This window comes from Nothobranchius furzeri, chromosome 16 (genome assembly GCF_043380555.1).
Source record: "Nothobranchius furzeri strain GRZ-AD chromosome 16, NfurGRZ-RIMD1, whole genome shotgun sequence".
Taxonomy (NCBI): domain Eukaryota; kingdom Metazoa; phylum Chordata; class Actinopteri; order Cyprinodontiformes; family Nothobranchiidae; genus Nothobranchius; species Nothobranchius furzeri.
The window spans coordinates 59,983,841-60,007,555 of NC_091756.1; the positions used below are offsets into that span (position 1 = coordinate 59,983,841).

The window sequence follows — 23,715 nt, forward strand, 5'->3', positions numbered from 1 at the left end:
ATTTGTTCAAAAACCTCAGCCAAGAACACATTTCAGATGTTTTGAAAGCAACCACTGGACCCTCCTGTTCAGGGATGTGTATTTTTGAAATTCTGGCGATACGATACATATCACGATACAGAGGAGACGATATGATATATCACGGTATATTGCGATACATTCATTCAGATGTTACAAGCAATTTTTTTTACTGAATTGATTGAAAGAATGTTCAATAAACAGTCCAAACTGATACGTAACATGTTTAACATGAGGTAACTGAACCACGATGGAGGGATTTACATTTCAATGGTGGAAACAAAACCTGTTGCACACTGCTGCCAACTAGCGGGTGGCGATTGAATTGCACAAAAAAGAAAATACACAAACGTTTGCATGTAAATTCTTTCAAGAATTAGATACACGGCTTTTGAATATCGATGTAATAATCGCAGGAAAAAATATCACGATATATTGCCATATCAATATTTCCGATACACGGCTTTTGAATATCGATATAATATTGCTGGGGGGAAAAAAATCACGATATATTGCCATATCGATATTTTCTTACATCCCTACTCCTGTTGTCATTCTCGCCGAACCGCCGCACTTAGCTGGGTCCTCCACTCATTGCCCACTTGCAAATTTAGCAACACGACACTTCTTGTGTGAGAGGTTCTCCACTCAATATCAGAGAAGAAAGCCAGCGGTACCACTTCGCTTTAGGACAAACTACCAGGATCCCAAAAAGATAAACACCATTTGACAACAGAAGATGTTTGGATCTAAAACCCTGTTTGTGTTCAAAACCTAGCTTGTTCTGTAGATTTACTTTAGCAGCTTTGATAAGAAAACTAAACAAAAGCTCACACAAGCTGGTTAGTTTCACACTTAGAGAAACAGCTGGTTAAAAATAGTATTATTTAAGAAAAATAGTAAAATTACGTATTTATGTCATATAAGAAAAAAAACAAAACAAACAGAAGTCTTACCGCTGCCTTTACCTTGTTGCTCCTCTCGATCTGGAAATTTAATCTGCACGCTGTGATCTCTGGTGATTTGCTGAATGCGGGAGCCTTTGGGACCCATGATAGAACGGTGGAACTTTTGAGGAATCACACACTCGATGGTCACTTGAGCATCCTGGATTAGTTAAAATCCAGAAGATAAACAAAGTTAAATCTGTAGCCAATCTGCAGATGACATACAGTGAAAGTTTTGTAGCTGCACATGTAGAGAAAGATGTTGTCCATAAAAAACATGTTTAGGTCAAGGTCTAAATAAAAAAAGGATCAATTCATTTAAGTTAAATGTTTGAATAAAATGTCCCACCTCACTTAAAACACAAAGGCCGTTACAAAACCACTACTTACCAAGTCATCGATGATCTCCAGCATGCGTTTCTTGGCCGCCTCCACACATTCTTTGGCTCCTTTAAGGGTGACCTTATCGCTCTGAGAGCCTGTGCGAGGGAAGCTCACCATGACACCACCATACTCATCGGCCAGGTCCCTGAGGACTTGGCCACGACGAGACACAAAGTAGCGATGGTGCTTGGGGTCAATGTTCATAGAGTCTTCCACAACGTTGTCCTGAAAATCCAAAAGAGCAGACATTATTGTAGCCACTTTAAAATAAGCAGCTGGGTTGAGCTCGTCATCTTGTCACTTTTCAGATACCAAGCTCTTGATGAGCTCCTCCAGTTCCTTCTGAGCCGTCTTCACTGCTTCCTCTGTTCCAACAACAGTGATGAGCTCCTGGTCTTTATCCTCTGAAGTGGGGAAGATTATCCTGGCACCAGTGCTATCACGGACCTTACGGATGTTTCCGCCACCTTTCCCAATGAGAAACTTGTGATACTCCGGCTTGGCGTGCAGCTCAGCAGTAAAACTCTTCGTTTGCTGAAAGTGAATCCCAAAACCCTCATTTCATTTTTTGTCCTGATTGCAGCATCATCACAGTCGGCTACAGCACACTCATATTTTCCCAAGTGTGGTGATGCAACTAACCTAATATGTAAATGGTTGCCACTGTAGTCAGAAACAACCACCATGTCTAGAGGAGCTAAAGTGCAGGCCTTAGTGGACTACCAGTTCACATCTAAGAAAAAAAAAATCATGATACAGAGATTTGGTGTGAATGAAGTAAACCTGATGACTGTTCGTCACAGCTGATCACCACTCCCCTAGCAGTAGGGATGGGTACCGAATTCGGTACTTTTAAAGGTACCGACCAAATTCCATAGGACCGACCGAGCACCGATTCACGTCATTTCAAACGGTGCCTCGTTTCGGTACCCGTCCTTCATAACGAGAACTTGCCTAGACAGCTGCGCATGCACAAGAGCGTTATGTCGTCGGTCCCTGCGAGCGAGTTGTAAACAGAGCAGCATGGTAGAAAGAACGCACGCTAAAGCTTGGGTCCACTTCACTAAATGTGACGGGTAACTGGGTGATGATGAAACCAGCGACAACGATCTAAGTGAGACATCCTCATCTTAATCTGCTCCGGCAGGTAAATAAAATGTTTAAGATAATGTTAGCTTGATATGTTAGCTTCCGTTTCGCCAATGGTGCGTTCGCCTTCTCCTCGGAACTCCCAATTTCCGACTAGAAGAAGACGAACGCGCTCTAAAATTTGGCTTCACTTTACTAAATGCGACGGGTGATTGGGTGAAGACGAAACCAGTGACAACGATCTAAGTGAGACATCCTCATCTTAATCTGCTCCGGTAGGTAAATAATCAATTTCCCTCTGGGATTAATAAAGTATTTTTGAATTGAATAAAATGTAATATAACATTAGCTTGATAGGTTAGCTTCCGTTTCGCTAATGTTGCGTTCATTTTCTCCTCGGAACTCCGAATTTCCGACTAGAAGAACATGAACACGCTCTAAAGTTTGGCTTCACTTTACTAAATGCGACGGGTGATTGGGTGAAGATGAAACCAGCAACAACGATCTAAGTGTGAGGCATCATCGTTTTAATCTGCTCCAGCAGCTAAATAAACTGTTTAAGATAACGTTAGCTTGATATGTTAGCTTCCATTGCTACCATTGTTATCAGCTAATGGTGTGTTCGCTTTCTCCTCGGAAATTCTAACTTCCCAGTAGGAAAAATCAAATGAAAAAAGATGGCAAAAGGAATGAAGATACACAGTAAATTTAGTTCACAGTAAAGATGTTTGCTTCAGTTTAATTATCAGCTTATAAAACTACAAGGACGATGTTAAAATACAAACAGTTGAATGTTATTTATCGTGATATTTATCAAATATTGTTATATATTGAGAAAAATATATATTTAATTATAAAAGAGAATTAAAATAATAAACACTCAAAAGTATTGAAAATTGGTACCATTAAGTACCGGTATCGATTCCTAGGTACCGGGAATTAGTACCGAATCGATTCAAATGTCAAAGTTACCCATCCCTACCTAGCAGTAATCCAAAAGGGTTCAAATGAAGGCAACTGGCTTCTTGAAGAGGTTCGCTTCTCAGCCGTGGAGCTTTGTCAATTCTGACTGGAACATGGGAGGGTCAAGCTTAAGCTTAAGGTTAAGCTATAGCGGTCTACTGTTGCTTAACAGCAGAAACTGCCAATGAATACCTCTCCTCCCTGCCACCCAATGAGTCGTCTACAAAGCAGTCGCACCTTTTATTTTACCAACAGCCACAACAAAGAATCAATAGTGAAAGCTCACACAGGATAAATATATTAGTTACTCGTATTGGTAATGCTGCGTGAGCAGAGGTGTAATGAAATCTCATACTTGAGTCTTCAGAACACCAAAGTTTAAAACTGATCTCAAATCAGCTCTAGGAGTCCAAAAGCCACAAGGTCTCCCATGTCAGCTTTAGGTCAGAAAATCTTTAGTGAAGACACCATCTGACATATCAGTCTTTGTTGTACTTGCTACCTGAAGGAAGCTAAAACTTCAGACTTCAATATAAAATGGCCATAATATGCCTTTAAGCATGTACAGGTTTGTTCCTACAACCTGACAGGACTAAACAGCTCTCAACCTGAAGTTTCGGAGATGAATGAGGCACATAAGATGCCCAAACCCCACTGGTCCTCAGCTGGCTGAATGTTTTAAAAAAAAGCAAGAATCAAGTAGTGAAAGGCATGCTTACAAACCTTTTCCTCTGCTAGAGCAAGCAGTTGCTGCTTTGCCTTCTCCACCTCCTCCACAGGCCCTCTGATGGTGACCTTATCAATCCCAGAGCCCTCAGTTGGAAAGTGGATGTGAACGCCACCACACTCCTCCATGACGGAGCGCACCAAACGGCCCTTTGATCCGATCAAGGAGTTGTGCAACTTGGAGGGAATGGACACATCGATCTCTGAGATGTTGGCCTGAATGCAACAAGGAAACAATCGGGTAAGCACTTTAGTTGAACACAAGGAGGGAGTGAAGATTCAGAAGCTTACCAGCTCCTTCTGGATGGCCAAGATGCGGCTCCGGGCAGCTTCACAGTTTGCCTTTTTGCCCGTGATGATGATCATCTCAGAGTTGCTGTTCTCAGCAGGAAGGTCAATTTTGGTGTTAGTTTCTTCTCGGATCTAAAGGACAACGAGAATGTTGTTCAGTACAAATTGGCAGCTCAATTGACTAGAATATCAGCAAGTACCTTCTTGATGTTGGAGCCTCCTTTCCCAATTATGTTTCTGTGAAACTGTTTGAAGATTGGGACGGAGACCGAGTGGCTGTTCTCCACCTGGCCAACGGAATCAAAGATTGAACCTCTAATGAACGAAATGTATTCAAGCTGAGAAACCTTCATCTTTTAGAAATTTAAAATTTACCATTTCAGCTACGATCTTCTGCATGAACTTGGAGCATTTCTCCACCTCGGTCCGTGGGCCCCTAAGCTGAACGATGTCGCTCTTCTGTGCCGGGTCAGGAAAGTTGATGATGACCTGAAACAAGGACAAAGTTACTCAAAAGATCATCTCCATGGTTATGGCTGACAATCACGCCAGGAGTTTCCAACCAACCTCTGGAAATTTGTCCCGCACTTCCTTTATCTTCTCTCCCTTTTGGCCGATGATGGCTCTGTGAAAACGATGTTCGATGATCAAGTCCTTTGTACGCTCGTTCTCCTAAAAAGACAAACAGTGAGCAACACGGTGCGTGATGGGAAGAAAATGCTAACTTGCCAACTTTAAAGGAGACCAACCATGCGCGACGCTAGCTCAAGCAGCTCCTTCTTGGCTTCCTGCACACCTTGAGGATCCCCCTCGATACGGATGAGGTTGCTCTTCTCGTTGTCGGGGGGTATGCGGACAGTCACCTTGTGCAGCTCTTTGATGCGGTTGACTACAGGTGTAAATCAAGATAAGCTGGAGTTTTTTGGACTTTAAAAGAAATTCCCAAAATGTCTGTTCAGTTTAGTGAAAAGACTCACTGTTAACTCCTCCTTTCCCAATCAGGTGACGATGGAATTTGGGATCCACAGTAATTTCCGTGTAGTCCATTCGGCTTACCTGTTAACACAAAGGTACAAGTTGTAGCCTCCGGAAATGGTCCGTTTTTCAATCTACAGGTCACCTCTTCAGTATCGGGTCATTGGGAGACATAAGTCTTAACTGGTGCTTTAATCTGAAAGAAAAGATACTGTTGCCTCGCCAAGGTCCCTCCAAGTTCACTCTTAAGCCTGGTTTATGCTTCTCCGTCAGCTCCGCAAGGGACAGACACTCACGGATTGACGGAAGCGTTTTGCTCTCATACTTCTGTCTCCTGGAGAGCGTTGCAAAGCAATTGCCCGGCAGGACCACAGAGGGCGTAGCACTGTTCTGTGGTATCCTGTCATGTATCGGTCCAAGATGGTGTGTTAATATTGTGTTTTTTGTGTATATAAGAGACTTTTAACACGGACATATTTGTCTCTCATTCTCCCACCGCTTCATGCGCTCCCCAACTCTAAACCCACGTTTCCTGTCATTTCCGTCCACAAATAAAACGCTTGCTGCACATCTTTTCACTCCTCCAGTCTTTAGAGTTTTTTCGCGAGGTATTCTTCAAGCTTCTCTGTCTGCCGCTAGTTATCCTCGGCTCTCTTTGCAATGGCGGCGCTGTAAACAACAGCGGCGTCCTGACCAATCACAAGCTTGCGTAATCCGTCTCGTTCGACGGATGTTTAAAAAAGAGGGCTCGACTCCGTACGTACTTGCGTGCCGGAGCCCTACGCAAGGACGGATAATGGCGTTGCGTGTCTCCGCACTGACGCAGACGGAGAAGCATAAATCAGGCTTTATTCAAGACTGGTTTTTACTCCCAGCACAAGATGGATGAACTTTCTAAATTCAACCATTATTGTTCATTATATGATTTAAGAATAACAACGTTTTGATTAATCTGCGTTTAAATTACTGTGGTTGAAATGAATATTATGTTATGATCAGTAGTTTTAGATTTAACAAGTGAACCGCCATCTTCTGACAGCTCACACACTCTGACACGTAACGATGACAAGGTTAAGCCAATATCCTGACACATTGCTTTCTGTTCCACCAATCAGAACTCCTGTATCTGACGCGAGGCGTGTTTTCTGAGGTTTGTTGGTAAAAACTCTTTTTACATGTCAAATTCTGATTTGTATCAAAATATGGCGATCATTAAAACAAAGCTCACTTCACCATGAGTTAGTTCTAGTTCTTGTAAGTTCCTGAGAAAGCTTTGGACCGGCCATCCGAAGCAAAACCTTTAATCCAGAGCACCTTTTGACAAGCAGTCAAAAAAACCCTGTTGCACACTACATCTGACCGCAAACGGTTCCTTCAGAACAAAGCTGAACTAACGTCAACTCTTTAAGAGTTATTCCTAAGATGCAAATGACTTGTGACCTGGAGACATCCCGAGACCAGTCTAGTCAGCACTGCAGTTTCTTCTACGAACTTCAGTACCTCTGGGGTCCCCGGACCTCAACATTCCAGATCTACCACGGGGGTCTTCGATCAGGGAACATAGACCCGACAGATTGTGTCTCATGTGTTTTTGATAAGAACCAACTTTGTTAGTTAATAGCAGACCAAATTCACTCCCACTCAGAACTCAGCTTCTTCAAATACGAGGGTTCTGATAGCATCACATTCACACATCCTCACACTTCATCCACTCAGATCCATTCATCACAAATTTTCCTAGTTGTCACGTTTTAATGGTTTAGAAAATAAATTTCTTGCTTTTTATAAACTTGACTCTTCTTGAATTAATAAAGTGTCTTACAATCCCTGAATAAACAAAGAATTCTAAATCTTCTGGTTAAACATTCAAAGACCAGTCAGACTGGATTTCCATATTTATATGGAAATTCACATCATATTGGTCAAAGTGTAGGGTAGTATATCAAGTTTTAAAAGCACCCAAATACATAAGTATGTTACGCCTTACAAAGTTTAAAGGCACATTTGGCAGTTTTGGCTTAATTTTAGCACCCCCCAGTGTCTGGTTTTAGTTTGTTAAACCAAAACCAATCTCCATGCTGCGCGTTCATCTTTATAACACCAATTCCACCATCTCCGCTCCGCTGCGCTCCGGCACAAACTCCGCACCAAAACCGTCCCGTTTTAGTCAATCAGAGCTGTTCCACTACTGCAGCCGTGCGGCGCAGTGCGCCGCCCGCCGTTCCGCCATCCAGCAAAAATAGGATCTATTCTATTTTAGCCGGATGCCGGAGCACCTCCGCAGTCAATGGACAGAAATCACAACCGCCCAACAGGAAAGGGAGCAAGCACAACTTCCGTTATTTCACAATAAATCGATAAACAAAAAGCGTTTTTTGTTTCATATGCACAGGTTTCACAACTTTTAACAACTATCAAGGCGGTTGAACTTTAAATGCACAAAAATAAGCCATAAATACAGTTTCCACTATCAAAGTAGTCACCCGTTGTTGATCCAACCACTGATCTCTCAACACAAACGATGGAGAGATTAAACAGTTCATTTCGATGCTTCTCCCACACAACGGGTGTTTGGATCCAACTGCCGCGTTTATTGCTCGGACTGTATCGCAAGATCTCGAAAATCCCGCGCATGCCTGGTCTCCGCTCAGGTCTCCGCACCGGAGCGGAGCCGTTGTAGAGCGGGTACAGTATAATTTGAGTTCGGAAGCAAGCGGCAGCCGGGGGGGGGGGGGGGGGGGGGGGGGGGGCGGAGCGGAGATAGTGGAATTTTGGGGTAACTCAACAGGTGAAATGTTTCCCCAGCCTTCATTAGTGTCTACAGGAGTAATTAATCAGTAAGTTATACATATCAGCTGTGATCATGATCTAAAACATGCAGGAAACACGATGGAAGCAGACTGCAGTGCCAGGTATGTCAGTCCAACAGGTGGCAGCCTGCCAGTCTTAAGCCGGACGTACACTGTGCGACTTTTTCCACTCGTAGCACTCAGCTTCAGCTCAAACTGTACGACTTCCTCGCAGAGCAGATCTCGCGAGTCGTGCGCTCACACTGTATGACCCAGTTCTCGGATGCGACCTGACTGCTCACACTGTACGTCTGGTAGCAACACATCGGCCCTAAAAATATGCTAAAAATAGCAGTTTTTACCCAACACGTCAGACTTTTGTCTTGTTTTGCCTGTTGTCCTTCGGGAGTGCTGCAGGAAGACAGATTTATGGGGGTTGGATGAGGAAAACAAAATAAAGAAAGTAAATCTGTTTTATGATCAGTTTAATTTGACATGAACACGACAAACACGCTTTCTTGACAATCCTTGTCACTGTGTGTAAGAAAAACGTGTAGAAATAAAAACGAACAGCGTGTGTTATTAGGGAAATAGCGGGTGAGCGGTGTTGATGCATGATTGCGCATGCGTCGTGAGCAGTTCTGGTATTTTTTGGGTTGCAGCCGCTCGCAGCGCCGCTTCGACCCTCACGAGGAACGAGCAAAATATCAAACACTCCAGAAGACCGTGCGAGCTCATGACTGCTGGTCGGTAGCTGGTCACGTGGTGTTAATCGCCTCTCATAACCCCCTGTACACTACACAACGCTCAGCGCAAAACTCGCCCCGATCTTGTGGATTCTCGCACGAGTGGAAAATCGGCTCAAAAAAGTGAAAAAGTCGCACAGTGTACGCCCGGCTTTAAGTTTCAAATGCAACCTGACTTTTACACTGTCGGTAACAAGATGGCGCCTGTGCTTGGCTTAGCCGTGGTCACCGGCCACTTTTTTTAAACTTTTCTCCACTAACCTCCTCTTTTCCCACTTTGCTCCTGTCTGTGATCCTCTTCAGTAGTGTCCCTGCTACCATCTCCTATGATCGCCAGACTCTTTTGTCCTTCCGTTCATTCAAGATCGCCTACGATGCACTGGGCCAATGCAGAAAAATTGAGCGCTTGTGGAAGAAAACCCATCCCACGTCCATCTGCTGCACCTAAAGGATCTTCTGACATCCTTCAACTCTGCAGAAACTAGGGTTTCCCATTTCTCCAACCTGGTGTCCCAGAGCAAAGGGAACCCCAAGGTGGTGTTTAACACCATCAGCAGTATTGTTTCCCCCACCTCTCCTACAGCCTCCATCCACTCTGTTGCAGACTGTGAGAACTTTCTGTCTTTCTTTGTGGACAAAGTCAATAAGGTTAGATCTAGCATCTCTCCTTCAGCCTTATCGCTGCCTCTCCCGACTCCAACCAGGCCCATCATCCTAGATAGCTTTGCTCCTGTTTCTTTGCCTGAGTTAACCAAACTAGTTAACTCTATGAAGACCTCTGCATGCCCCCTCCACATCTTACCCTCATCTTTGTTTAAAAGTGCTTTTCAGTCCATCGGTCCCAGCGTGCTCTCTATAATTAATGCTTCTCTGGTTTCTGGTCAGGTCCCTGCTTACTTTAAGAACGCTGTAATCCACCCGCTTCTTAACAAACCGAGTCTCGACGCCTCTCTCCATAGCAGCTTCAGACCCATCTCTAAACTTCCGTTCATCTCCAAGATCTTGGAAAAGGTTGTGGCTAAACAACTCACAGCTGCTCTTGATCAACATAACATCTATGATGGCTTCCAGTCAGGTTTCCGTAGAGCTCATTCTACTGAAACAGCTCTTCTTAGGGTCTCTAATGACCTTCTGACTCACAGTGATGCAGGGAACTGTTCTGTTCTGGTCCTGCTGGACCTGACTGCAGCCTTTGACACTGTTGACCATCACCTGCTAGTGGAGAGGCTGAGAGACTGGGTAGGCCTATCAGGATCTGCTCTGGAGTGGTTCTCCTCTTATCTCTCTGAGCGCTCCTTTTCTGTGGCCGTCTCCAAGTTTAGGTCCTCCACCACCTCCCTTACCCATGGTGTCCCACAAGGTTCTGTGCTGGGGCCTCTGCTCTTCCTCCTCTATCTGCTTCCACTTCAGCACATTCCGAGCTCCTTCAAAGGAATCTCCTACCATCTTTATGCAGATGACATCCAACTGTACATCTCCTTTAAGCCCCATGACATGTCTAAGCTGCATCTGTTACACACCTGCTTAGACTCAATCAAAACCTGGATGGCTGGGAGCTTTCTACAGCTGAATGAAGATAAGACTGAGATCCTCATCTGTGCCCCAGACAAGCTGGTTCCCAAACTCAGAGACTCTCTTGGTCAGCTTGCTTCTCACACCAAACCTTCCGTCAGGAATCTTGGTGTGACCTTTGACCCAGCTCTCACCCTGGATTCTCATGTCAGTTCTCTTGTTCGCTCTTCCTTCTTCCATCTCAGGAACATTGCTAAGCTGAGTCCCATTCTGTCCCGCTCTGAACTTGAGACTGTTCTCCACACCTTCATCTCCTCACGCTTAGACTACTGTAACTCTCTTTTCACGTGTCTGAGCAGAACCTCCCTGAACCGTCTACAGGTGGTTCAGAACGCCTGTGCTCGGCTTCTGACCAAGTCCTCCAAACACACCCACATCACCCCGCTTCTCCTCCAGCTTCACTGGCTGCCGGTCAACTTCAGGGTTCATTTCAAGATCCTGGTTCTGGTCTATAGGGCCTTACATGGACAAGCACCATCTTACATTGGTGATCTTCTTAGTCCCTACACCCCCAGCAGGTCCCTGAGGTCCGGTGACCAAAGCCTACTGGTTGTGCAGCACCAGACTAAAGACCAAAGGTGACAGATCTGCTGCTGTGGCCCCCAGACTCTGGACCTCTCTCCCCCTGAGCCTGAGATCAGTGGACTCAGTGGTCTCCTTTAAAAAGCAGCTGAAAACACTTGTTCAAGCTGGCTTTTGTATGACCTTCACCACCCTTTATTCTGCTCTCCCCACCTATTCACTCCGTTTACATTTTTTTAATCACAATTGTCTATTTTTTGCTCATTTTAAATATATTTGTGACCATTTTATAATTTTTTTTTTAATATTTTTACATTTGTTTTTGTGAAGCGCCTCGTGATTTTTATCTTGAGAGGCGCTATATGAAATGATATTTTCTTCTTCAGTATTCTGGCCACAGGGCGCAGTGGGGGTCTGAGATACATTTCATTAACCCTGTAAAGGGTTGTTTTAGCACATACGGTCTCAAGATCCCTCTCACCCTAGTCATGGACTGTTTGAAACCCTACCTTCAGGAAGGAGGTCCTTATAGAATAGAACCTCATGCCACAAAAACAGCTTCTTCCCCTCTGCTGAAGGCTCCTGAACAACCGATGAATGGTCCAAACACACACAAATGCCCCGGTCACCCACATTCCTACACTTATGATTGCTTTCTGGCCATGTTTCTTTCCTCATTATTTGATGTGTCCTAATGTAAATACTGCCTGACCTGAATTTATGTTTGCACCTTCCCACCGTAACAAATTCCTAGTAGATGAGCCTCTCACCTACATGGCAAATCGGATTCTGAAGACATTGATGTAAGAATACAAAAAGTTGCATAGTATGGCTTTAAAGGCATTCCAGCCTTGAAAATGAACCCATTGTTTTATTAAGCCAACAATGCTCACCAAATCTGTAACAATGGCTTCGATTTGAGTCTGCGCCATTTGCACATCTTTAGTTGGACCCTCCAAGGTGATTCGATCTTCTCCTTCAGTAAACTCGATGTGCACCTAGAACCAGAAACACAGTACAGGATACATTCAACTAAAGCTAAAAATACACTTAAATGGGGTTTTTTAAGGATTCAGACCTTGGGCATTTGTTGGGTGATCTTAGCCAAATTCTGTCCCTTTTTGCCAATTATGAAACGATGAAGCCAAGAAGGAGCCGACACCGAGGAAACAGTGTAACTGTTGGCCTGAAAACAGAAAAACTTTCATTAACCGATCACTGCCTTCACATCTGCATTTATTCAGCATAAAATGGTTTTACCTTGGCGTAAACTTCAGTAAGAGCCTGACCCAGACGGTCTGGCTCCCCACGAAGGATGACAGTTTCTGAGCCGTTGTCAGAGGGTGGGATCTCAACCGAAACACCAGTTCTATCCAGGATCTCCTGCAGGGTATTTCCCTTGGGACCAACCACATACTTGTGCTGGGATTTCTTCACCTCCACTGCAATGGTGGTGGTATTCTTCTTCTACATGAAAATACATACTTCTTGTAGAACGAGTGACAAAACCACTGAAAGATTTAATTTTCCAACATACCTTCTCTTCATAAACCTTCTTGATCAGAGTTACAGCAAGGGCCACCTGCTCCTTTTCCCCAGTGATGACAATCTCCGTCTTATTTACACTTGGCGGGGGGATGTTGATGCGAGCACCGGTCTCCTGCATCATCTCTCCTACCAACTTATTATAGGCACCGGTGATAAAGGGGTGGAACACCTTGTCTATGTTCACTCTCTCCACAGCACGCTTGTCCTAAACAAAAAGAATTCTCCCTTTTATTACAAAATCAGCAAATAATTTAAAAAAACCTGCAAAGGCATTGAAGTTGTGTTACCTGCTCAGCAGAGATCAACAGGATCTCATGCTTAGCCTTCTCCAGGCCCTCCTTGGTACCAGAGATCTTTATCTGATTGCTGGGGTCTTCTGGTCGTGGTATCTGGATTTTGGTGGCAGTTTTGAGCTCTAGCTCCTGAAGCTTCTCCCCATTTTTGCCAATGACAAAACGATGGTGTTCCTTAGGGATGGCAACAGTAGCTGAAGCCTGTTGGGATAAAAAAAAAAAGTTACTCTTATTGGTTTTTGTGTGTGAGCAGAGTTGTAATGAAATCTCATACTTGAGTCTGCAGTCGGGACACAATCTCCTTGCGGGCCTTCATCACAGCTTCCAGCTTTCCAGAAACCATGATGGAGAGACCTTGATCTTTGGCCAAGGAGAGTTCTAGATGGGCTCCAGTCTTCTGCATGATGTCCACGCAGACCTTTGCTTGGTCTCCTTCCCCAAACTGGTTGAGGTCCTTGTACTTGCGCTCCTCTAGCGGCACATGGAAAACCTGGATCATGTAGAAAAACAGACAATAATAATGAAGACAAAACTTCACGATAAAGCAGGACAATGTCCCTGAACTTTGGATCAAGTTTCAAGAACTGTTGAGAATTTAGCTCGCGCTAAATCAAACATTCACACTGAAATATATTGGCTCGGGCCAGTTCTCTCTTCACACACCTGCACACCAACAGCTGAAAGAAAGTATACCTGGGTGATGACAGAAGACTTCAGGGGACGAATCTTAATCCAGGCATTGGCAGGCTCCTGGGTCCCCTCAGTTGTTGCCGCTTTCTCAGGCAGAGGTGGAAAGGCATCCTTGTAGGTAGGAAGTTCCTCCTCATCAGCACCGGGACCTCCAGCAGCTGAGCACAAACCATTCATTCAAGTTTATATGAAGTCTTGACATAATGCAGCCCAGTCTTCGACGTTCTGCTCCTTACCTTTTTTCTGCTCTGGCAGGAGTCCACTACGATGCTCTTTGAAGCTTTCCTGCGTAAGTACGGCGACTGAGCTCATGGTTAAAATCCCACGTTCACAGAGTCCGAGTGTGACACTGAAGAGAAAAAAAACACTTTCATTCCATTAAAATGACTTCACTTATGTGCTTTTAAAGCCTTCGTTAAAACTGTTGGGTAATGTGGAAAAATGTGGTCTGGCATCAATGGATCTAAGGCTTGGCCAATAATATGAGTTAATTCATGCTTTCCATTTTCAGTTTAAAAACAAGAATGTTTACTTTTACACTTCTTTTTAAATTGGATAGACAATAAAAAAAAAAATTCCATCGTTCCAGATTAAAGATGCAAGATGGTAAACACACCAGACAAACTCAGTCAAGCAGCTCATTTTGATAAAACATTCGATAGCAGATCCTAAAAGTAAAACTTTTATTCTTTTAATTGTCATTTAAGTGTGGAAAGAACAATACAGATTGTAGGTCAGAGATCGTTTTCAGGAGGAATAGAAAAAATAGGAGTGAAAAACGAAAATTCGTCAGAGCAACTGAAACATTTCCACCAGAAAGTCAGGATGAGGACTACGCATCATCAGTACTCACACCAACAGTTCAACGCAGGGGTGGACTGGGACCAAAACAATAAAAATAAGCCCTGGAATATCTCCATGGGTACAACTGTCTGCTGGGGGGAGGGGGGGTCTCTCATGAACTTTGCTGAGGGATGGGAGCAGTGGTTGAAGTGGAGATAATAAGTGCCGTTTATCCACTGTAGAAAAAGCATCTTCAATCTGCTCCTAAAACTACAACCGCTAGGCTTTTGACACCTGGACTGGATTACTCTACACGGCTACAAATGAAGGTTCAAGTTAGAACCAAAGACAGTTCTTCAGTGATGCCATAGGGCCGCGTTTCCCCAACCCTGGTCCTCCAGAACCACTGCTCTACACGTTTTCCACGTCTCCGCTTCAGCACACCTGATTTACATTGGCTCCTCAAGAGAGATGTTTTAGGTTTTATTTTCTGCATCAAACAGAACTTGATTCATTCTCCAACATTTCAGAAATGAACCACTGGATTCAAATAAAACAAACCAAGTCAAACATTTCATTTGGTGTCATTTCTGACACCCTTCAACTGCGGCATAAATATCTGACTAAAGCTGCTCAGAGACATTAAACACTCATATATGAACCCATTCTGTATTTTATTATTACATTATGTGTCCTTTTTAGTATTTTTTCCAGATTCAGAGTTTTTGCAAAGCATGTTTTTCTCAGCCTGAGGTGTGGTGTTGAATGAGGAAACAGATTGTTTTACTTTGTTAAATCTTCTTAAATGTTTTGTCCTAACCTGTTGTGATTGGAGAGCTTTTGAGGGATGGTTGGTTGTGTCAATTACATTTTTGATTAAAATATATATATATATACACGTGCTGGCCAGTAAATTAGAATATCATCAAAAGGTTGAAAATATTTCAGTAATTCCATTCAAAACGTGAAACTTGTACATTATATTCATGCAATGCACACAGACCAATGTATTTCCAATGTTCATTACATTTAAATTTGATATTCATAAGTGACAACTAATGAAAACTCCAAATTTGGTATCTCAAAAAATTAGAATATTCTGAAAAGGCTGAATATAGAAGACACCTGCTGCCACTCTAATCAGCTGATTTACTCAAAACACCTGCAAAGGCCTTTAAAAGGTCCCTCAGTCTTGTTTTGAAGGCACCACAATCATGGGGAAGACTTCTGACTTAACAGCTGTCCAAAAGACAATCATTGACAACTTGCACAAGGAGGGCAAGACACAAAAGGTGATTGCTAAAGAAGCTGGCTGTTCGCAGAGCTCTGTGTCCAAGCACATTAACAGACAGGCGAAGGGACGGAAAAAATTTGGTAGAAAAAAGTGTACAAGCTCTAGGGATAACCGCACCCTGCAGAGAATTGTGACGACAAACCCATTCAAAAATGTGGGGGAGATCCACAAAGAGTGGACTGCAGCTGGAGTCAGCGCTTCAAGAACCACCACGAGGAGACTCATGAAAGACATGGGATTCAGGTGTCGCATTCCGTGTGTCAAGCCACTCTTGAACAAGAAACAGCGCAAGAAGCGTCTCGCCTGGGCCAAGGACAAAAAGGACTGGACTGATGCTGAGTGGTCCAAAGTTATGTTTTCTGATGAAAGCAAGTTCTGCATTTCCTTTGGAAATCAAGGACCCAGAGTCTGGAGGAAGAGCGGAGAAGCACAGAATCCACGTTGCATGAGGTCCAGTGTAAAGTTTCCACCGTCAGTGATGGTGTGGGGTGCCATGTCATCTGCCGGTGTTGGCCCACTCTGTTTCCTGAGGTCCAGGGTCAATGCAGCCGTCTACCAGGAAGTTTTAGAGCACTTCATGCTTCCTGCTGCTGACCAACTTTATGGGGATGCAGACTTCACCTTTCAACAGGACTTGGCACCTGCACACAGTGCCAAAACCACCAGCACCTGGTTCAAGGACCATGGTATCCCTGTCCTTGATTTGCCAGCAAACTCGCCTGACCTTAACCCCATAGAAAATCTATGGGGTATTGTGAAGCGGAGGATGCAATACGCTAGACCCAACAATGCAGAGGAGCTGAAGACGACTATCAGAGCAACCTGGGCTCTCATAACACCTGAGCAGTGCCACAGACTGATCGAGTCCATGCCACGCCGCATTACTGCAGTTATTGAGGCAAAAGGAGCCCCGACTAAGTATTGAGTGCTATACATGCACATTCTTTTCATGTTCATTCTTTTCAGTTGGCCAACATTAGAGAAACAAACATTTTTTCATTGGCCTTTAGAATATTCTAATTTTCTGAGATACCAGATTTGATGTTTTCATTGGTTGTCACCTATAAATATCAAAATTAAACGTAATAAACATTGGAAATACATTGGTCTGTGTGCATTGCATGAATATAATGTACAAGTTTCACGTTTTGAATGGAATTACTGAAATATTTTCAACCTTTTGATGATATTCTAATTTACTGGCCAGCACCTGTATATTTATATATAAATAAAAAGCTATTATCTGACATCTTCTATTTATTGATGAAAACAAATTAATATGAAATAATCGTGATGCTTCGGGATATCGAATCGAAGACCCAATAATCATACTCAAATAGGGAGACAAGTGAAGATTCACACCTCTAACAATAAATATGAAAATAAATGGCAATTTTTTTTAACCATTGGTTGCAAAAATCAAATGTGAACCTTAACAGACCGTTAATATTGGAGATTTTTGATGCAGTCCGATATAATCTGATCATGGTTTGGGGCCGATATCAAATTACTTTCAATATTGATATTGGAACGGGACATCCCTAACTGGCCAATCAACCCTAGAGCACACCGGCCGTTCTGGGATTCTCCAGAACTCAGATGGCCAGTCCGCCACTGGTTTAACATGTATGCAGCAGTGAGGAAATGTATATAAAAGTGACCTCATAACTTTAGTGCTCTAATGTCAAACAAAACACACAAGGTGCAAACTATCAACTATGATCTGATTAGTATTAAAGAATGTCTACTGGTGTGTAGAACATTCACCAAGAAGGTTTCACCAACATGCTCTGTGGTTCTGCTCAGGAACGGGCTGAAGTTTTTATCTTATCCAATTACCTTTATCAAAGGCAGGCAAGTGTCACCCAACGACCACTTTGTCACGTCAACAATGTCAACACGGTGTGTGTCGAATAATGGATTTAATCTTTATACCAGCGCCTGAGTCAAGTAAAGCTGAAGACACTGATTTTTACGCGCGTGTGCGCGTGTGTGCGTGTGCGCGTGTGTGTGTGTGTATAGAGCCAAACATCAACACCAGACAAGGAAAACATTTAGAAAGTAATCATTAGAGCCAACGTAATCCAAGCAAAAACAAACAGTGTTTGAGCTCCATTCTGATAACCGAGACTCATTCGCACCAAAACTCTGGATAAAAACATCACTGTTAAAGATGGCTGCCACAGGTTAATGGCCTAAACTCAGTCTATGATTTAGAAGAACATAAAGTTTGTGTTGGAAAAGATTCTCTGCTGGTACAACTTGAACTAAAAAACTGATCTCTATAGCACAATAAGCAGCAGTCAACATGCACTCCTTCAGCGTTTAATCAACTCGTTTTCCATTTTAGTATCATTCCTTCTGTTAAACTCTGGGAATCAATGGCCTACAGAAAAGGGAGGCCCATCTAAGGTTTTTGTGGGTCTAGTTGTACAAGCACAATAAAAACAGGCGTTTGTGTTTTGATTGGCAACTAGACAAGTGAGATCTTTAAGGGTGGATTTATCTGAAATTCTAAGACTTCTGATGAGGTGACACAGCAGAATGTCCTGTTATTCATGCCGTGTCATCTTTTAAAATTAGAACAAGTGAATTAGGGATATGAAAGCAGCACAGGTTGAGAGAGTTTAGTGATGACACCTTCACCTCTGCTATGCTATGCTATGCTGGCAGGGAGAAGGCACACCCTGTATCTAATTGTTACCTGAAATCTAACCTCCAGCTCTCAGAAGGCTCCTGCTGCCCTTTTCACCACATGAAGGTTATAGTGAATCCAGTAACGTGATGTTAAAAAGATTAGTCACCCAAAGTCGAAAAACTCAGCTGATTGAAGCTACAACCCCAGCCTGTGGCCTCCTGGCTAGGAGGGAACATCAAGGGATGGTTTGGGCATTTTGCTGGTTGAGTGACAGCAGAAACTAGAATAGCAGTGACTCGGTGAGGCGAGACAAAGACTTGAAAATCCTTTAAACAGCTAAATGAGCACCTGCTTCAGAATTGTACTGGTTGTTGAAAACAAATGCATGTGCCAAACTTCTCATTTTGAGTGCGAGAGGTATCAGGGAAATAGTCTTTTCCTTTCCCAGTAAATTGTTTAGACCAATAAAGTGAAGATTTACATTGATTACACAAACTTGACACCCAGATCAGATTCTTTTAAGAACAGGAAACCTGAAATATTCTGCATCAGACCTGGCTCTCTTTATTGCTCTGCCAAAGGCTTTTATAAGAATTCATGCAAAAAAAAAAAAAAATTTAAATAAATAAAAAAATTATATAATTTTTTTTACTAAGGTAAAAAAATCATAGAAATAATCTTACCAGCTAAATGGTCAGTTACCAGATAATCCGTCCTGTAAAATGCAAGTTCCCGTCAGCCTGCCAGCTTTTGCCTGCAAAGACAAAAGGGAAGGGTTCAAATATTTGTGGTGAGGTTAAAACTGAAGCGTCCAAATCTTTTTCATTAAATTGTTTTCCTTTTAATTATGTTCATTAAGTATTTTTTAGCTGTTCAACAGCAAACATGTCATATTTTAACATTTACTGTCCCAGAAAAAAGGGATCAGAGATCCCTTTTAGATTTGAAACTAGGTTTTTTCTTTCAGAAAGTTTCCTAGATTTGATATGCATCATTTAATTAAAGTAAAAGCTAGATAAACTGAAGACAAATATCTAGTTTTTTTAGTTTTTCCCCGTTTTAATAGTCTATTTGGCAAATATGTCACCACAAAAATGAAAGAAAATGTGCATCTGCAACAGACGCCTTAACTAGAGGGCCAAAATTATACCATTATCAAATTGCAGGGCCGCAAGTGGTCTCTCTGAAGTTTACAGAGTGTTACTATCTAGGGTGGCCAGAGACGTTGTGTATATTAGCAGTCATGGTGTCGTTAATACAAAGTAAAACTGTTTTGCAAACCATGATGCCAGACAACAGTAAACACTTTAAATCTCAGTAACAGATAAAAGCTGGTGTTGAGGGGAAGAAATGAATGGTGGGATCAAGAGCCACAGTCTAGAACGTGGCAAATGATCACACTCGTGAGTGAATCAGGTCTTTTTCTCCCTCATTCTTATAGAAGAGTGTGTGTGTGTGTGTGTGTGTGTGTGTGTGTGTGTGTGTGTGTGTGTGTGTGTGTGTGTGTGTGTGTGTGTGTGTGTGTGTGTGTGTGTGTGTGTGTGTGTGTGTGTGTGTGTGTGTGTGTGTGTGTGTGTGTGTGTGTGTGTGTGTGTGTGCAGCTGAGTTTAGTACTCAGCGTCTTAGTCTAATATTTGTTTACCAGCCCTTCAGATGTAGGGATAGATCAAAGTTTTAACAGAGGTAAGCAGCTGGATTTAATTGGACAAAGGGGGTTAAGATCAACCCTCGTAAGCCAAAACTGGAGAATGAAGGTACAGAAATACAGAATTCAGTTAAATTCACAGCAAACTGGTGAAAAACGTGTGGTCTTCTTTACTCATTTTCCTTTAAGGAAAAAAAAAACCAGAAACCTTTGAGCTCCAGCAGTAATACAATAATCTACAATATATAACCCTCTATAGCAGTGTTATAGCCAAGAGGTTAACTAACCCAAGAACTGCTGTGAAATGTCACCAAGGCTAACAAAACAAAATGATTAAAGCTTGGAGTCAAATTATTTTATTCCGACTGATCACATGTAAAGCAAGCGTCAACACCGGCTTGTGCTACGAGCTAGTTGACCTAACATTTATTTTTCCCAGTAGACAACCTTCGAGTTCTAATATTTAAACTCTTAAATCCCAGATTACAGATTTAAACTGAGGTAACAAGATATCACGTTAACTGACTGACAGCTGCCAACCACACAGTAGATGCTAGCTGCGGCTAACCTTGAATAAATAAGAAAATACCTAAATATCGCTCATTCCGACACCAACAATATCAGCAGGGGTCACGGAGATAGCGTTAACGCTACGTGTCTTTAACCAGGAGCGCGAGATCCACGGGGACAAGAACGTTTCAAACCATTTAGCTTGCTAGCAAACTTGCTAAAAACTTTAACAGTGGTGTGCGGCTGTGACACGTAGCTCTTTAGCTAGTTTAAATTAGCCTGCCTAAGAACTTAAGAGTAGTTAGTTTTCTAGTTACAGACACTCAACTCTTCGCTATTCCAACTTGAAAATGTCACGATGATTATATCCACACACTCAAACAGCGACCGTGTCAGTTACACGCAGTTTATTCCAACATCAAGCACGCTGTGTAAAAGTTGGGACTGCAGCGTAGCTAGCGAGCTAATGTTAGCTTCCATCACTGCTTGCCAAGTCCACGTAGGCACACAGCTGAGACGGGTTAAAATGACACGGAGTCAGGCTAGAACACAATGCAACACTCCCGGATCACGATCCAACCATCAGACAAACAAGTACCAGTATATTCTTCATGTGAAGAGCCGGGGCGCGGGGTGATGTGGAAATGGTTTGATAGAAGATAATAAAGTACTTACTTATTTTATGTTCTCGTCTGCCCTGAAGGTGCAGGAGCTGAGATGAAATTCCACTGGCGAGAAAGTGGGAGTGAAGCCTGACGGATATATAGCGGAACCAGCCACCAATCACGTCCTCTGACGTCACGTCACGTCCCAGAGTCCGGTTACGAACCGACTTCTCGTTTCCGGGAGTGACAGATCCTTGAACTTTGATCTCGAACTGTTTAAATTACCCCCAAATAGTGATCAGTCGGAGCTGGATATCCCAGTCAGGCATGGCTTCAGACCCAGAAGGTGGTGAAATTATTCAAGCACAAAACAACAATCTGGTTATAATTAAGAAAAGATTTGTTAACATGTAATGCATGTTGTTAAATCTGCAGGTTTCCTTTGCAGAATTGTGGGGAAAGTATTTGCTACATTACAGATTTATTTCGTTTTTGCCCATGCAGCTGAGCAAACAAATGCTAATGTCAGACCACCTGAAAATTAAATATTATATCTTATATCATGACTAAACTGATTGTAACACCTCATGTACAAACAACCATCATGGAGCATTTTTGATCAATTGTGATAAGTCTCTCTCATCACTGGGGAGGAATTTTGCCCCACCTACAGATTTGTTTAAATTTAGTCACACTGAAGTGTTTTCCTAGCCTAGTGAACTAGACCAAATTCTTGCTTTGCAAAGTTTGGTCTAGGCATGCTCCATTGGAACCACCGCAGCTCCCACCAGGCCTCTGGCTGGCCGATCAAGACTCTCTAGAGGGGTTTCAAACACATAAAGAGCTGTGATTGGTCCATAATGGTGGGCCAATCATAGTGCTCTATCTGCTTAGTGAACAAATCACAGAGCTTTATCTGCTTTGTGGGCCAATCAGGGCACTCTATATGCCTGGTGGGTGGGATGATGCAACAGAGTGAAAAAAGAGGATGTCACATTCATTGTCCAGTGGAATGCGGAGATCATTTGAAAGACAACGGTAGAACCCGCCCCACAACCGAGAGCCATCAATGGAGCATGGCCAGACTAAATAATACATTTATTTAAACATTTATTTAGTCTGGCTTGCCAGGCTAGTGTTTTCCAGCTTGAATGGATGAATGTTTAGGGTCACAAGTCAGACGTGCTCTAACCTTAACCCTTCAACTGCAGCAAATCAACCATGTCCTGAAGCAACAAAACCATAAGAAATGTGTGAAGGGGTCATACACCTTTTCATTTATTCAGTTAGTATATTTTGTGGATTTTTTTTTAGTTGACTCATGGTGGCAGCCATCTTGAATTGGTCCAACACATCAGTTGTAGAAGTGCATCTGTTAGTTTCTTTAGTTTCAGTCCAGTGGTTTAGGAGCCGACATGTGCATTGGATTAGTTTTGTCATTTGGCTGCACAGTTTGGTCATGTATCTCAGATAAAAGTTAACTAGTTCAGTCAGCAGATCAATGAGTCCCGGCATCCCTGGGTTATGGAGATACAGCGGATGGATGCTGACGTCTCAGAATGACTTTACAAAGAGAGCTTTAGATACATATAGACTGAGGTCTCTGTTGTCCAAATTCAAAACATAGCAAAGGTTGTGTTCATTCAGACACAGAAACCTTAAAGTTGATGTTGGTGCTGCAGAGCTAACCTGGACTTTTTATGTTTAATTCTGTAAATGCTGACATATTTACATTACTTGCTCATTACAAGCTCACACATCATTACATGTATAACAGTTATGTCCTCCTCTCCCACTGATTGGACAGGAATTCGAGAAATGTGATTGGTAGTTAATAATAATAATAATAATACATTTTATTTAAAGCGCCTTTCAGAACACCCAAGGTCACTTGACAGAAAATACTTAATAAAATTCAATAAAACAACAATCAAACGCTAACAAGGAAAAACAAAGAGAAACAGTTCAATAAAATCAGAGGTCGTAGGCAGATTTAAACATGTGTGTTTTGAGTTTGGTTTTGAAAAGGGTAAAACTGTCAATGTTCCTGATGTCTGGGGTAAGTGAGTTCCAGAGACGAGGAGCAGAGCGGCTGAAAGCTCTGCTCCCCATGGTAGCGAGACGGGCAGAAGGAACCGCAAGATGGATGGAAGAAGAAGATCTGAGTGAACGGGATGGGGAGTTACTACTTATAAGGTCTGAGATATATGGAGGAGAGAGGTTATGGATTGCTTTGAAGGTATGGAGGAGAATTTTGAAGATGGACCTGAATTTAACTGGGAGCCAGTGAAGCTGCTGGAGAACTGGGGTGATGTGGTGAAAGGAAGGGGTTCTGGTGATAATACGGGCTGCTGAATTCTGGACCAGTTGCAGTTTATGAAGGAGTTTGTTGGGGAGACCATAAAGATGTGAATTGCAATAGTCGAGACGGGAGGTGACGAGGCTGTGGACGAGAATGGCGGAAGTGTGAGGGGTAAGGGAGGGGCGGAGACGGTTTATGGAACGTAGATGGAAATATGCTGACCGAATTATGTTATTAATGTGAGCTTAAAAAGAAAGTGAGCTGTGGAGGATGACACCCAGACTCTTGACCTGAGGGGAGGGGGAGACTATGGCGCTGTCAATAGTTAAGGAAAAGACTTGTTAAGACTTGTGTTCTCATTGGTTCCACCCAAGTTCCTCCCACC

The 23,715-nt window shown here is 42.8% G+C and overlaps 1 protein-coding gene across 4 annotated transcripts in view; it reads right to left on the minus strand.

Annotated features, from left to right (window-relative positions):
* hdlbpa (high density lipoprotein binding protein a) overlaps positions 1-21,222 on the minus strand; it is a 25,918-nt gene extending 4,696 nt beyond the window's left edge. For 2 of the 4 annotated variants that reach the window (XM_015962348.3, XM_015962347.3), the window contains exons 1-20: positions 21,099-21,222; positions 18,952-19,022; positions 13,790-13,902; positions 13,557-13,711; positions 13,138-13,353; positions 12,858-13,064; positions 12,560-12,775; positions 12,283-12,489; positions 12,101-12,208; positions 11,916-12,020; positions 5,396-5,474; positions 5,168-5,307; positions 4,986-5,090; positions 4,794-4,907; positions 4,619-4,705; positions 4,419-4,550; positions 4,125-4,343; positions 1,662-1,883; positions 1,356-1,574; positions 987-1,125 (exon numbers count right to left, since the gene is read on the minus strand). In XM_015962348.3, coding sequence (XP_015817834.1) covers positions 987-1,125; positions 1,356-1,574; positions 1,662-1,883; positions 4,125-4,343; positions 4,419-4,550; positions 4,619-4,705; positions 4,794-4,907; positions 4,986-5,090; positions 5,168-5,307; positions 5,396-5,474; positions 11,916-12,020; positions 12,101-12,208; positions 12,283-12,489; positions 12,560-12,775; positions 12,858-13,064; positions 13,138-13,353; positions 13,557-13,711; positions 13,790-13,865 — 2,746 coding nt within the window. In that variant the 5' untranslated portion in view covers positions 13,866-13,902; positions 18,952-19,022; positions 21,099-21,222. Of the gene's footprint in view, positions 1-974; positions 1,126-1,355; positions 1,575-1,661; positions 1,884-4,124; positions 4,344-4,418; positions 4,551-4,618; positions 4,706-4,793; positions 4,908-4,985; positions 5,091-5,167; positions 5,308-5,395; positions 5,475-11,915; positions 12,021-12,100; positions 12,209-12,282; positions 12,490-12,559; positions 12,776-12,857; positions 13,065-13,137; positions 13,354-13,556; positions 13,712-13,789; positions 13,903-18,951; positions 19,023-21,098 lie in introns of all 4 variants that reach the window. The other 2 variants (XM_015962346.3, XM_015962344.3) reach the window with 1 other exon arrangement.
* Positions 21,223-23,715: the final 2,493 nt, after the last annotated feature.